General features: G+C 40.7%; 1 protein-coding gene across 11 annotated transcripts in view; it reads left to right on the forward strand.

Annotated features, from left to right (window-relative positions):
• Window positions 1–377: 377 nt before the first annotated feature.
• LOC116040930 (potassium voltage-gated channel subfamily KQT member 2-like) overlaps window positions 378–16,276 on the forward strand; it is a 31,147-nt gene continuing 15,248 nt past the window's right edge. For 4 of the 11 annotated variants that reach the window (XR_004899035.1, XR_004899034.1, XR_004899036.1 and 1 more), the window contains exons 1-6: window positions 378–992; window positions 13,629–13,719; window positions 13,808–13,934; window positions 14,349–14,524; window positions 15,581–15,706; window positions 15,891–16,001. Coding sequence is in view for 5 of the 11 variants with exons in the window: in XM_036008265.1 (XP_035864158.1) it covers window positions 694–992; window positions 13,629–13,719; window positions 13,808–13,934; window positions 14,349–14,524; window positions 15,581–15,706; window positions 15,891–16,001 (930 nt within the window). In the remaining 6 variants the exon portion in view is untranslated. The remainder of the gene's footprint in view (window positions 993–13,628; window positions 13,720–13,807; window positions 13,935–14,348; window positions 14,525–15,580; window positions 15,707–15,890; window positions 16,002–16,276) is intronic. The other 7 variants (XR_004899038.1, XR_004102793.2, XM_031286667.2 and 4 more) reach the window with 5 other exon arrangements.

A 16,276-nucleotide genomic window follows, 5' to 3' on the forward strand; every position in this document is an offset into this window, starting at 1 on the left:
TTTTATGTCTTACTTGATGTTGACAGATACTATCAGATTTTGGCAAGTACTGCATGTGTCCTTTACCATTGCTCAATCAGAGAATGCAAACCTTAAAAACATAGCTTGGCATAGTTTTTTTAGGTGTCCATTACACTGACTGAAAAAGCTGCACATGAATATTGCATGGACATGCATCATCTTCTGTGCAGCTTTTCTCTGGGGATGGCCTTAAGTAGAGAAGATGGAAGGTTACTTGGGGGGTTTTGGAGACAAGACACGTTAATTTTTCCAAAAACGCACTAATGATCTTCTCCAATAACATGTAATTGTTTTGATCTAAACTGACAAACCAGCCCAAATGCTATTGATTAGAAGAAGGCTGGTTGCATGTTCAGTTAAACTTTGCAGTGTTAGTCATTGCTGGGCCATTAAATGATTGCAGATAGTCTCTAAAGTGCTGATGGCCAACGTGATTAAACGTGAAAATCATGTGCATTTCCCTCCTTGTTGTGTCCGTCAAATGGCCGGAAGGGGCTAATGTAAAAGCATACACTGTGCAGTTTCGCATGATTATTGCAATTGGTTTTCTAGGGGGACCGACCCCGACTGCATCCACCATCACCACCACCAGCACACACCCCTCAGCACCGGTGATGCATCCCCGCGGCAAAGGCACGGACAACTCCTCGTTAGAGTCGTCTCGACTTTAGAATGGTGCAGAAATCTCTCAACGGCGGGGTTTACCCAACTCAAGCCGGAGAGAAAAAGCACAAAGTCGGCTTTGTTGGATTGGACCCCGGCGCTCCTGAATCCAACAGGGATGGAGCGCTGCTCATTGCGGGTTCGGAAAGCACCAAACGGAACAGCATCCTCTGCAGACCGAGGTCCAGCATCTCCGCCGGGAGACCCAGACCGTCGAAGAAAAATGCCAGCTATCGGAAACTACAGAATTTTCTCTATAACGCGTTGGAAAGACCGCGGGGATGGGCGTTCATCTACCACGCTTATGTGTAAGTGATGTTCGGGCTTAAACCAAGCATGTTGATTGTGTCATCATGGCCTTTTACTATAGGATGCACCGCTGTTACTGTGTCATGATTTCGGAGGAGCTGTTATGGAGTTTTGCGGGTTTTGTGTCTCGTTTTGCATGTATGATGTTCAGATAGCGCATTAAAGGGTTAAGCGTTATGCTGCCAAGCTGCTATGGCCCGATTATAGGAGGGGTATCGCTTCACCTGCATAACTCCTGCTTTGACTCTTCATGCTGCCTTTTGCAACTCATGCTTGTGTCATATTGACTGATGGCATTATGCTGATTCAGGACATGCCTACAGTCTATGTACGGCATGTGCTCACATCTTACACAATTATTGTTTTTCATTGATTAGAGTTATCATGTGTTGCGGCAGGCAGCAGTCGGTTTCAGCACCGCGGTCCGTGGACAGCTCCGCGCCGCGTCAGTACTTTCACTAATTAACGTTGCAGTCCAGCTCTGCACAGTGATGTTGACTGTATACAGTATCTCTGTGAAGGCAGATACAACAGTCTGTGAGCTTCTTGTAGTCAGAACCAGTGTAGTTGGAACATGATGCCTCGCCTTTGTGTGTGAGGTCTGGGTTGAAGACAAACATTGTCAGACTCCAGTAATGGCATCATAAATTAAATAGGTTGGTGATCTGTGACATCTGGTGAGCGGTAGGCATTAAGGTAAGCAACAACCAATGACAAAAAAATTTGAGGATACATATTCCGTAATTCTTATACTTTAAAGGGGTATTGCATCAATCTGATGCACTTCCATTAAGTTTTTTTGGGCTAAGAGACTGACAATAGAGACTGGTCAGAATCGGTGCAGCAGAGGCTGAGATATCCACATTTTATGGTCTACATTTCCCATAATTCAACCTATAGCAACCCGGGGGGGGGGGGTTGCTATATAATCACCCACATCGTTTAAACTCCATGTCTGACATGCAGACTTTCTGTTAAAAATATGTTGTTGTCTATTATTTTTATTTTCTCAGAGTCGATAAAGCTCCTCCAGAGTCCCAGAAGACATTATTTAACTGTTTGCAGAAGCTGAGTAGTACTCCCAATTACTAGTAAACTGACCTTTATGTGTAAAATCAATGGACTTTTCTTTTACCACATGTAACTTGCAGTAGTTTTGTGTATGCTATTAAGGTGTAAGATATTTAGCCTACACATGTCAGCTCTATTTTCCAAATTAAATGGTGGCTGTTAGTAGTTTGCCCTCCAGCCATGCCTGGATCCTTCCTATTCACTGATAATGCATGCTTGGTAGTGAGGAGTTAAACGCCACAGCATTAAGAAATTCACTGTGCACCACATATCGACTCCCCAGAGACGGCTGGTTGCCCAGAAAGTAAGCCTTTAATGTGAAAACACACACACACACACACACACACACACACACACACACACACACACACACACACTTACACACACACAGAGGCCCTCTGGGTACTTTGAAATATTAACTGAATACTATAACAGCTAGCTAAAAAGCCTTCTTTACCATTTGTGTGGCTTTGCTTTGGTCTTCATGGACCAATGTCGCTCTTAGGAGGTGGTGCTAACTTCATGGCTGAATCTAGTACAGGCAGCAGTGATGTTTTGTGTATGAGCATACTGCATTTAGAGGCAAATAAACTAAGCAACCTAGTTAGAGCAGGGTCAGTAGCATTTGTGCTGCCTTAAATCTGAATCCTGTGGATCGCATGTTGTAAGTTAGTGTACAACTCTACCCTTATATAAAGAAATCTGATTGGAGAAAGGGGACACATCTACAGTTACAGCAAATTCATACAAAGTTTACACTATGCCATCCAGCCTGCAAAGGAACATTTGCGTAGAGTAACCATGACTCTGCCTCTTTTCCAATTGTCTGTTCTATATATTATTCATAAGCACCACACTTCATTTAATCTCCCAACTCTTTTTACTTCCAGCCAGCTGATTTATAAAACTATCATGTGCTGACTTCGAAATCTTTCCCCTCCTATTTCATTCTTCTACTTATCTCTGCTCCAAAAGACAGCATTTGGCAAACAAAATGACATCGCTGCCTTGAGGTGACTAAGAGCATTGCAAAATGTGCTCGTGCTCAGAGAACAACAGCTATTTCTCTTTGAGGGGTGTCCTCCTGAAATGTTAGGCAGGTGTTTTGCTCCTCAGTCTTGTTTGTAATGCATGTGTGAAAGATCAATGTGTGGAACATGAGTGCCTATATCCAGTGTGCTCTCTGTCTTGCTGCCTCTCTTTCTCCTTCTATCTATCTAGCTGTCTGAGGCTAAGGCCACCCCTTAGGTTCTATCACTGGTCCAACATCAGTTAAAGAGGAGAGACACAGTGGTCCACAGTCAAGGATATTCATGTGCATCTAAATCTTCAGTGTCTTGTAAAATGCAGCATGCTGTAAATGGGTTTAAACATTTTGGATTCTTATTAGTGAAAGGGAAAACTGTGACATACCTTTTACACCAAAGGCTTCTTTGAACAGCCTGCTGTCAGAACAGTTATAGTGTGTCTCTTTGTTCACATTAATTCTGTAAGGAGGGACAATTTGGCAGTTTGCAAAAAAAGGCTTTTCATTTGTCAGGTTCTTGTCTCTAGCTACAGGTCGGCACCCTATACGAATCTATCCAAGCAACGGTATGTTCCTGCACTGATACAGAGATCAGGGCTCTGATATCTTCACTGATTTGGCTTCAATAGGAGCCTCATTGCTGAGTCCTCTTGCAGGAAGCACCAGCTGTGTGAGAAAATTGAAAGCCCTCTGCAGCTGTTAGATGACAAAATGTGTCAGTTCTGCACCAAAGTGGAACAAAGGACTTCTACTGAAAAAGATGGCAAAGGAGAGGAGGACAAACAAAGAGTTTAGAAAGTGATCGATCAGTGAAAACAAAATGAATGTTCTGTTAAACTTTCTTATAGTGATTCAGAGAGACAGATTGAGGACATGTTCCAGTTATTTGCTATTCTGCTGAGCTGAGCAGCTAAAGACAAACTGGTGAAGAAATAAGGTGAGGACAGTAGCAGACAGATGCCCGCTGCCAAGCCGCTGAGATGTGATAGAGTAGTCGGTTTTGTGAAAAAGGGTGTCTGATGGGAGGTGGAAGTAGAAGACTAACATTTGAATTCCTGTAGTTAGGTTATTGCTAGGAATAAATTGTGTTCCCACTGCTATATTGATGAAAAGCCCTAGAAAGCTGTTAGCATATTTTAATATTTTGTCCCAGAAAGCTGTTAGCATATTTTAATATTTTGTCTCTCATGATGTTGACCCGAGAATACACCCTTGCTCAATTCAACACACTAAGGGGTTTTGCAGCTACAACCTTACTTGGTCTGGTCATGACCAGTTCCAGTTAGCGTATGGTGGTTAGTATTAGCAAACTTGAGTTAAAGTCCCATAATGTAAAAAGTGAGATTTCCATGTTTTTGATTATGAAGCAGGTCAAGGTGCTATATAAATACTGTAAAAGTATCAAAACTATATATAGTTATAAAGTGCCACTACAGTGCCATTACAGTCATTGTCTGTCTGCAATGACAGTGCAGACACACATTATTATGAATTCCACTTGCTTTCTTGGCTTTCTTTCTCTGTGTAGCATTCAAGCGCTAGGGTTGTTCAGGTGTCCACGCTTGTGTGAGGTACCAGAACCTGTTTTGCACTAGTGCATGCATTTACACAAGACGAGTGACCCAGAGAGTCGTCACCACCCTCAAACATCCCCTGAGGAGCCCACACAGTGGACACCGCAGTGCTAGCACATGGCACTATTTGCTTAGTAAAACTCCCTCCTTCCTTGTTATTTGCTTTCCTCTGGTTCGTCGCAGTCTAAATTTAGTGTGATAAGTATGTCTGGGTAGGTAATGTGCTGATCGGGGCAAATCAATATTTATTTATCTGCAGCTCAGGAGGAAAGGCAGGTTTTTCTGCTCCCAACAACAGCCCCCTCAACTTGATTGATCAATAGTCATGTTCCTACTGATGTCGTCTGGACCTCTCTGGAAACAAGTGGATGTGTGTGTGTTTCTGCCCCTGGCTGTTTGTCATCTGCAATAGTGAATGTGACAAGCTCTATGTACTGTGCGTGTGTGTGTGTGTGTGTGTGTGTGTGTGTGTGTGTGCGCGCGCGCTTGTGGTATCAGAATGTTACATTATCAGTAGTTGAAACATCCATCTATCTACAACTGATCCTTCTATTAATGTCAATAGAATGAAAACTATTTAGTAACAGTAATGTAATAACAAATCTGGAACCTTAACAGTGTTAGTTGATTTTAGGTCCCTGGCTTTAAGATATTAATTAAAATGTTGCACAATTAATGAAAGGAATAGTTCAACATTTTGGATATATATTCTCCCCTTTGCTTTCTTGCAGAGAGTTAGAGGAGAAGATTGATATCACTACCATACCTGTGCAGTACTGCAAGTACAGGTTGAATTTTCTCCAAAACGTTGAACTATTTCTTTAATTTAAAATTGGCACATTAGTGCAAATTGCTTTGTATCAGACATGTTGCAGTCATAAAGTAAATTACATATTGACATGCTCTTGTTTTGACATGTTTATTGTCCTCATTGTACTGTCCTGACCAGACCTCATGCATATTTGACCATGTGTCTTACCCAGACTTTCTCAGAACCACGAGCTGCTTTGTGTATCCACAGCCAGTATGATGGAGAGGTATACATGGATCTGTTGCTGCTTGACTTTGCTGATGGTAAAGGGAAGCATAGCTTCAGGAGCTAATTGTTTGACTGTTTCACGAGGCAGGTTCTGCCCCCTCTCCTTTATCAGCAAGTGTCCTCACTAATAAGTACTGATGAGCTTGGCGAGGTCGGCTCAGGAAATTTGCATAAACTGATGTCCAATTAGACTTGCAGTGAGCCAGCGTCTTTGTACACATTTCATTTCAGTAGTTAGGGACTACATGGAGCTTATTACTGGAAGAAAAATCTGTGTAAACATGTACAGTAGAACAGATTTTGTGCAGTCTCATTCTCATTTTTTGAACGAAACTGACTAGAAGTGATATCAACACCTTGTTACGGTATCAGCATGATTAATGTAGAAGTCCTCATTATGGATGTGTTTTCAGTAGCCTATACATTAAAAAAATGTTGGTCTTCAAATGGTGAAAAGACAAGTCAATGTGACAAGTCAAAGTGCTGTAAATGACAATATGTGAAGACTCCTTGGATGACTGACCTACCAACAGGAACACCAGACATCTCAGGGTCGTCACAATGAAATGTTTTTCTGCACTTGGGAAAAGCAGGTGCCTAAAGAGGAAGCATTTAATTCCCTTTGAGCTCAAAATCTGCTCGAAGCTTATTTCAGTGGATCTGTAAATAAAATTTAACACAGAGACAAAGTGTGCACACGTCATTTGCACCTTTGCTTTTGCAGGAGGAGGCGATGAAGGTGATCATTATGGCATCAAATGCGTGCTAAAAAGGGAGAAAGGAATTTGTGTTTTTGCCATTCCTGGTAGATGATAAATGACAACCTTTCAGGGTTGGCCCTCGGCTCTAGACTTGTGTGGGCCCTAAGTACTGTAAATATTATTGTTTTAAGCACACATAATGTAAGAATAAGCATGTATACTAAACTTATTAGCAGCAAGACTATCTTTAAATAGACTACGGTAAATACAGTATTTGTCTATTACCCCCTAACCCCATGACTGGTCCTTCTTAGGGCTTTTTGCTTAACCTGGTTAGTTTGATACATATTTTAGTGTTATGTTCTTATTGGAAAGAGCTGATGTGTAAGATTTCTAGATGTAGAAAGGATATGACCCGACCAAAAAGATATGTTGTCATGGCTACAGAGAATGAGTTGGACCCAAATGCAGAGACTGGCAGGTAGTGTAGGTTTGTAAGAAGATTTAATAATAAATCACAGTTCATACCAAACAAAGTGTCCTGAAACAGCAGGCAGAGTACGAGCAGAACAGGCAGAATCCAAAAACAGGAATAGTCAAAATAACAGGAACACCCAGACCAAAAAGGGGTAGAACAAACAAACTCTAACACGGAAAACCATTCACAGAAAATACAATGACCTGACACAAGACAAGAGGTAACGAGGACTAACAAGGGACAGGTGATACAACAGGTGGAACAAATCAGGGTGGGGCAGAACAATCAAAAAAGGCGGGAAACAAACAAAGACAGGAAGTAAATTAGACAAGACAAGGGAGACAAGACAGACTACAAAATAAAACAGGAAACAGAACATAACAGAAAATCACAATCATGACATACGATTCACAAGGCTATATGTTAGGCTATATGTTGAAGAACATATACTGTAGTTATTACAAATAATTATTGTTATTGTGCCAAGGCTGGTACAGTGATCAAATGAGAAAGAAAGACAAAAGAGCAAGAAAAGGGCAAAACAGGTAAAATGTGCAGATTTTACTAGACTAGCTAACAGCTAACTACTTACTAACAGCAAATGAGCATGTAGTTTGGGGCACTAGTTTGGAAAGCCACAGGCAAGTAGTTTAGTCTTATTTTAATCAAATGTATTCTCTCTCTCTTTCTTTGATTGATTATTATTACAGTGACCTTTCATATACTCAGGTTTAAAGTACATTTGTGCTATTACTTTCGATTTTTCACGAGGAACCTCTAAATCTAAAATCTAAAATTTGTAGTGACACAGTAAATTCCTGCAGTGAAACATCCACCAGGCAGGCACGTAAGGACATAACATATGGCTGTTCCCATGTGAAAAGAATTATACCACTTTCTTAAACTGACCTCCAAATCTAATTTATTTAACTTAAATCATGGGCTGCAGTGCAGGCAAACTGTTAAAGAATATATTGTGAAGATACTTATCTCAATTTGTGTTGACTTTCATTCTTGTATATATAAGGGAATAACAGAAGAGTCAGACGTTGGGCTGATCAAGAGTTAGAAGAAGAAAACTAACTAAAATTAGGCAGAAGGCCTAAATACAAACAGACTAACATACTCCAAGGGGGTCCCTGTCTATTTAGAGACAGACTGCAGAAGGAAATAAGATAGTTTAAGAAAAAGTTCTTGACTACTGAAAGGTTTTTGTCTGCAGGGCTGTACCGGGTTTTTACAAGGTTTGCCGAAAAAAGAACCAAGCCTTGTGATGACGATCACATTGTAAGGAAAAAGTATACTAGCTTCTGTTATTATGAGTAATGAAAGCTCAAAGCCGTGCGAAGCATCTGGGCCCATTGTGGGTGAGATGGTTGGAAAAATATGGACCGGACTGCTTGAGATGTTTGTCATATTGGTAAAAATGGAACACTAAGTACAAACAAAGACTGAAGTTGCATTGTTGACACTGTATAACAATCTATATAAGCATATAAAGAGAAATTCCTATTTTATCTGCTTTTATATATTTAACTTTTAATTGCTCTTTAATGTTTCATTTCTTATACTGCACTGTAACTTTTATTCTTGTATTTTATCTGTTTTAAATTTTTTATTCTGTTTTCATGTAAAGCACTTTGAATTGCCCTGTTGCTGAAATGTGCTATACAAATAAAGCTGCCTTGCCTTGCCTTGCCTTGTAAATCGCCCGTCTCTGAGCTTATTGTTTTATCACAATTTGTTGGCAAAAATGTTGTCAGTTTTTGGTTAGGAAGTTCAATTTTGATTTTGTTATTGTCTTGTGTTCATTAAAAAAAATCTTTTCTAGGGCCCCCCCAGAGACCAGGGTAACCTAAGCAACTGCTTATATTGCCTAATGGGGAGAGCTGGCTCTGCCATAACTGGTACAAGAGGAACCTGTCCTGGGGCGATTCCAGGATTTTTTAAGTGGGGTGGCACAGGGGAGGGGATCAGTAATCAGTCAGGGAGGCTCGGTGTGTGTGTGTGTGTGTGTGTGTGTGTGTGTGTGTGTGTGTGTGTGTGTGTGCGTGTGCGTGTGCGTGTGCGTGCGCGTGCGCGTGCATGCATGCGTGCGTGTGTGTGTGTGTCTACAGGCTCAGTCTGCCTTTAAAAAAAAAAAAAAAACAATTCCAGTGCTGGTTCCATAATTTTGGATAGTCATCATGGAAACATTAATTGGTCATGTGACAAGGGCTGTGAAGATTAGCAGAACAGACAGCCAAGTGACAGTGCTCTGATCCAACAAAAATCACAATTGTCAGGTAGACAGCACTCTAGCCCAATGGATTTTTTTGGGGTCACCTGGTGGGGCCAATCATATATCATGGGGGGCGGTAGCCACCCCTTGCCCCCATTCTAGCCCGCCCCTCAACCTGTCAGAAAAAGACAGCAAAATTGAGTGACCTGGAATAAAAGAAAGCTAAACCTTGCTATGAATAATAGTGTTGTTAGTTTAAACTAACAATATCTATACTGACTGCAATTCCAATGTACCAGGGATGCCATTGAACAGTTTGCATACATTTAATAATCCAAACTATACAGAAAGCTGCAGAATGTAATAGAAGCGTTCTCAGTGCAAGAAGAGCTCACTTTTACCGAGCAAGTATTGACTGCTGTAGCCATCAATGATGTATGAGATGCCAAAAACACACATATGCTGTAGATGTAAGAGAGAATGACCTCAACCTAACACATACAATGAACACAACTTGTGCAGCTGAATGTGTTAACAGCTCATTTGGCTTTTTGTTGTTCTTCATGTCTCTGATGAAGAATAATAAAGAATATAGTAACGAATGAGCTCTTCCATGGACTTTACCATTGCCACATAGCGTTGATCTTTGCCGCTTCACTCTGATTGGCTGACAGCCAGCAGCCTTTGCCAAGAGTTTGATACACCAAACAGAAACTGCAGCTGCAGGAAAAGGAAAGTCAGGTGAGCTGCAGTTCTGGTATAAAAAAGGGATTGTATTTTCAGAGTTAAGCTTTGGCTTCTTGCTTCTGAACTGATGAACAGATCATTGTCGGAGCAAAACATTTCTACTGATCATATCAAGCTGATTAATTTAAGCTGTAACTAAATCACAGTCTAGATTGTTACCTTTCCATTTGGCTCTTGCTTAAACTGATTTGGAATGATTTGATGGAAAGTGGTGTGCTAAATGTAATCCTTGCTTTGATTACGTGACATGTTACAAGATTCAGTCCAGGGTAGTTGTGTTGAAAGATGAGAGTGCAGAGAATAATTGTTCTTGGACTGTAGAATTCCAGGTTCCAGTATGTGTGTGTGTGTGTGTGTGTGTGTGTGTGTGTGTGTGTATGTGTGTGTATGTGTGTGTGTGTGTGTGTGTGTGTGTGTGTGTGTGTGTGTATGTGTGGGCTGGTGTTAGCTCTTTTCAGGCCCTCTGTGACATTTTGCCATGACGGCCCTCCTCTATACTTTCAAAGCTGTACAAATCAATATTTCTTGTATTAATAATGGATGAAATGACTAGGTGTAATGGAACAGCGTCACTGGTGATGACGAACCCACAGAGACTTATGACCCAACTCTTCCCTCTTTCCCTCAGCTCTACAGAGTGTTGAGGGCCTGGAAACCTCTGCTCTCATCAGCTTTATTTTAAGCTGTAGCAGGCAGCTGTATGCTACCTGTCTCTGGAGTTGATAGAGACCAAAACAGAGCTAAAAGGAGAGTGACTATTGGACTTCGTTCATCAAGTGGAAAGAAACACGACTCCAGATAAAGTTGCTTTGTGTCTGCTGGATGTGTAAATAGGTATTCCTAACATGTTCCTCATAACACTCACCCTATAGTTTCTCCATCTTTTTAAATGATGATTGCCCAGTTGTCCTGTCACTATGTCATGTGTCCTGCTCAGTGTAACATCTCAGATGTAAGTTTTCCTTGAAGCTGGGGCAGGCACTTTATTTTTGGCATCGCTGGGAAAACACTCCATAATTATATTTCAGCATATTGTAATTGTTGTGGTCTGAGAGAAAACTAAACTGCATTTCCTCCTTGGCTCTGTTTTACCCGTGATGGGAGACTTTGGCCAATCATAGGCCATTTCAGAGAGAGAGAGTGTTTCTATTGGCTGTTCTACAAATGCAGATGTGTGAGCACATTCGGTGAAAGTTCTAAAAACTGTAGGTTAGGGTTGCAGCTAATTGAGGGCTAAACTATTAGATAAGAGATACCTTATTGTTATCCATCTATATGCAGTGCAGTACTGTACATATAGGAGCAAAATTGTGTAAAAATGTATTCTAGTTTATTGTCCAGGGAGCGGCCATTTGCATTTACAAGGAAAACAGGACCGTCATTCTTGTACAATTGCTGCTATATAACTGCATATATAACGAGTACCGCTATATATATAATGGTATTAATATTTTTTTTTGCTATCTGCCTACTCCAGCTTTATTCGAACCTGGTTTAGCTCATTCATCAGGTCACACACTAACTTATCTCATACTTTAAATTGGTAAATGACTTCACTTTAGTGAAGTCTGAGCTCTAATGTGTTACACCTGATCTTGTGCGCTCAGGAGATCATTCCACAGTATCTCTACTATGATTAATGTTAGTTGTGCCTGCGTCTTTTAAAATCCTGCATTGTCCCAGTATTGGGTTTCACCAGGCACTCTCCATTAGTTCTGCTTTGGATTCCTTCCAGTGGATCTTTTCTTCAGAAAGTCCCTTAGGTCGAGCCCTGCCATGCCTCTTCCTTTTCAAATCACATGTTATCTTCCATCCAATAAAGCGCTCGCCTGATGGTCTCTGCCAGTCTTGGCTGCAGAATTGATTTTCTTCCGAAACACATCAGTCTACTTAAAACCATCTACCATTGCTTTACTATTTGTATCTGAAAGAACCATTGTTTTATAGCTCTTTCAACAAATTTCTACCTGTTTTTGAAGATGTTTGCTCTATGGTTTTGTCCCAGTCTTAACAAAGACTAGTTTATTAACCTCTGACATTAACTCCTATACTATATTGAAAAGAGTTGTGACAAACATCACTAATGACTTTAGCAGAAGACAGATATTGTTGTTTAGGCTGTACAGTAAGGAGGAGGTAATACGTTTTTGTAACTCCAGTGAAGACAGCTGACTGACACAGCCAGTAAATACACTTACTCTGTCTAATAAGATGTAACTCCCATGTTCTACACTCCCAGGTGATTGGATTTCTTGTGCAAACATATGTGCAAATGGTCATTTAAAGTTCCATATGCGTAATTTTAACTCACCAAAATGTATTAAAAGTGCACTATGAGTTCCTGCATGGTTTCAGCGCGATTTCATTTTTGTCTCAAATCATAGCCATCTCTCCTTGATCCGCTAGCTGCCTGCCCCCTGAATACACTGTGAAAAAGCCCGGTCTCGGGAGACAACACAGGGGTCGTAAACGTCAAACAAACACTAGAGGCACAGGCTGTGCACCAAAATACAACAAACCACGTTCCAGCCAATCACCCCAAGAAAAATCAGTGTTCAAATGAACATTTACCTAATGTTATCTGCTTGCTTGCCTGCAATTCTTCTTTCAGGTTTTCTTTATTACTGTATTTACTCACTAAATCAAATAAAACACAAATACTGTATACTTTATTAATCCCTTTTGGGGAAATGTATTTGTTTGTCTCTGTTTTGTTATTTTATTATACATCCACGTGCACATGCATTGGAGAGATTTCAGAGCGAGGGGGCTGCCCATGGACAGGCAGGCACCCCGAGCAGTTGGGGGTTTGGTGCCTTGCTCAAGGGCACCTCGGTCGATTATGGTCTGTGCGGGGACTTAAACTAACGACCCTCCGCCCCTACTTATTTACTTATCCTAACTGAGCTGCAGCTGTTTATGCAGTTTGGCTTGTTTTGTTCCACTAATGAAGACACCACCCAGGCTCTGCAGCTCTAATGATTCATTCAGTCTCCAACTGTACCCACTTAGGTTTCAGAAATTGATTAGCAGATGGCAATCGGTCTTTATGGTATATTATCACAACCATCACCACAGCTGAATACTAAATCTAATGTGGAAATACCATTAATTGTGGGTTCTTCTGTAATGGTATCTGCAATATAGTGCTGATATATATAATAAGAAATTGCACCAATGATAACTGTTGAAAGAGGTCTGTGTTTATCCAGGTGAACTGGGACATTGTTTCTGAAAGACATAATACTGTTCTGTTAGTCAAATGTCATTTTTCAGTGCTTTGAATGCCTGTTCATCTCCATTGTATTGGAGTGACAGCACATGTTTCAGAGGTGAATCTGAAAACCTCAGCACGTATAACTAAATTATGCATATCTACAAACTACTAAGGTTTTCTTTTGGGTGAATTGACCCCTTAAGATACAGCTATTCAAATAAGTTATTTTTCTTTTAGATATTTTCTTCTAGATATTGAACTGTTCCATTCTTGGAATCTTAAGACATAGGTGTGTATTTTGTTGTGTTTTTTGGACAGCTTGACGCACAATGAATGCACAACATTTAAATTTTGTGGCTTAACTGACAAGCATGACAGTGAGCAGTAAACACAGCGCTTCAGAAACCTCTCACTGACATCACAGATGCTATATCCATATGTTTCTCCAGTCAGTTTCAACTGAACATATTGAACTTCTTGTATATAAAACAGGATTTGACAAATGGAACTGTGACCTCAGAATAAAAAAGCAATTAATGTTTGGGCTCTATCTCTTCCAGCTTCCTCTTGGTCTTCTCCTGTCTCATACTTTCAGTCTTTGCCACCATCAAAGAGTTCAAAAATAGCTCAGAAAGTGCCTTGTACATCCTGGTAGGTATCATTTCATTTGCTGTAAACCTATTTCTCCATATACATTCATGTCACAGGGTTAACTTCACCAGTTTGGTTTGTTCCACAGGAAATTGTGACCATCGTGGTTTTTGGAGTGGAGTACATTATAAGGATATGGGCTGCTGGCTGCTGCTGTCGATACAGAGGATGGAGAGGGAGGCTAAAATTTGCCAGAAAACCTTTCTGTGTAATAGGTGAGATAACAGGGTCACTGGCTGTCATTTCTCTCACCTTGCTCTCTCAGAGGAACAAAACAGACAAATTCGTACTGTGTTTTTCCATCTCTTCCTTTTTCAAATGCTGGAGAGTCTGAGCGAGTATAAGATAACCATCTTTGTTATGCTTTCTCTTTTTTGTTTTTCATCATATCCGTTGCCTCGAGGTTATGCAAAAGTAAAAGAAAAGTACTAAAGTAAAGAAAATTTGACACTTCAAATACTAGTTGCCTAAGTACTTGGAACAGCTTTTGAATTACAACAAAATCGATCATCGTTGCACACAGTAAAGTTCTGTAAATTCAGTCTGATTTGATTAAGGATGCTATCTCTCGCTTCCCCTGCTTCCCAGAGTGTGTCGAGTTCAATGAGTGTGTTTTGTTCTTTCTCCAGACATTATGGTGCTGATAGCCTCAGTATCCGTACTGGCAGCTGGATCTCAGGGCAATGTTTTTGCCACCTCGGCCATCAGAAGTCTGAGATTTCTGCAGATCCTGCGCATGCTGCGTATGGACCGACGGGGAGGAACCTGGAAGCTGCTCGGATCTGTAGTTTATGCCCACAGCAAGGTTACATCATTTTGTTATTTTTCTGTAGAGGTTCACAAGGAGTTGAAACACCTTTCTCAATTTTGTGATCAGATCTTTAAATAATAATGGTGGTAGTATAAAAAAGACCTGATATGATAAATGATGTATCTACAACTTTACTACAAGAACTATTCTTTACTGCCTTCTCTTTGATTAATGTCCACTTCCAACATCTTTTTATGAGTAAATAAAAACAGGTTTAATTATTATTATTTTTACCTAGAAAACATACAAGTGAAAATACTTTTTTCTACACGTTCCACCAAAACAAGTTCCTTCCTGAGGCTATTTTGCAGCGGCACCGTGGCTTTTCCCGGTGCTTAGCACCGCCCAAGACGATTGTGATTGGTTTAAAGAAATACTAATAAAGCAGAGCACGCGGCGCTGTGGAGGAGGGTCTGGCAAAGCGAGACTATCTTTCCTTGGAATCATAGCATCACCCATACAATACAGTATATCACTATATTTTGCTAGCAGTTGGCCACATGAAGAACTGAGTACTTAGTCAACAAGATGATCAGGGCCAAATAGAGGGTACCAGGTTTAAGGCCTCTCTGCACAAGTTTATATCTACGTCTGAGTCACTAGTATTCAAGTCTAACGGTAGACATCTTCACATGGGGGTTTAAACCATCGCAGTTGAAATTACAAGTGCTTTATTTTCCAATGTGCTACTTCAGGGACACACTGTTTCCAGTCATGTCTCTTCCAAGTAATTCTCTCAGTTTTAATTGAGCTTTGAAATACAATTATTAGATGGCACTAATAAGCTGTGGAAAATGAGTGACTGTGTGTGTTTGTGTAAGATGTGGTGAGAGGGCGGGTGTGTGGCGTCTGTCGAGGGAAATAAAGGCGTCTATGAAGTACTTGGTTCGCCACAGAGGGCATGCAACTCACACAATCACGTCCAATATTATTACAGAAAGGCCATTTTTACCAATTTACAGGGGTTACGTCACCACTTTGCAAGGCATCCTAGATGACACTTGATTACTTTAGATTCCCTGATGCTCATTGTACTGGTTTTCCCTGTAGGAGCTCATCACAGCATGGTACATAGGCTTCCTGTGTCTCATCCTGGCTTCATTCCTGGTCTACTCTGTGGAAAAGGAGTCAAATGAGGAGTTTGAGACCTATGCTGATGCTCTTTGGTGGGGACTGGTAAGATTTAACCGAGAGACCTGAGACCTAGAATAGCATCCTGTGATGTTTATGATACTCATTTTCCTTCCCCCATTTCCCCCCATTTCAGTTACCTCGTATTTTCTATTTTAAAAAAAAAATCTACAAACCTATACCACACCACTTAAATCAAGTATGTGACTTAAATTGATGTTTTCACCAGATCACTCTCACGACCATTGGATATGGTGATAAGGTTCCCAAGACGTGGAATGGACGCTTGCTGGCAGCCACATTCAGCATGATCGGGGTGGCCTTCTTTGCTCTTCCTGCTGTAAGTACGAGGCCTCGTCAGCAGTACTTTGACCCAGTGTCGTTGACAAAAGACTAAGCTTAAAGTGCTGATTTGTAAGAGCCTTGTTTGTGTTCATTTGGTCTAGTCTATCCATCATGGTGTTCAAGCGCTCATTGACGTGGTGTTACTGCTCTCCACGTCCCTAAAAAAGAGTGTCCAGTTCTGTCACGTATTCTTGGATTTTTTATTGTTAAAGCTTGAATTTCTATAGATGTCGCTGTGTCTGTTATCTGTTTAGCTTCTAACTACTCTGT

This window comes from Sander lucioperca, chromosome 12 (assembly GCF_008315115.2).
Source record: "Sander lucioperca isolate FBNREF2018 chromosome 12, SLUC_FBN_1.2, whole genome shotgun sequence".
NCBI lineage: Eukaryota > Metazoa > Chordata > Actinopteri > Perciformes > Percidae > Sander > Sander lucioperca.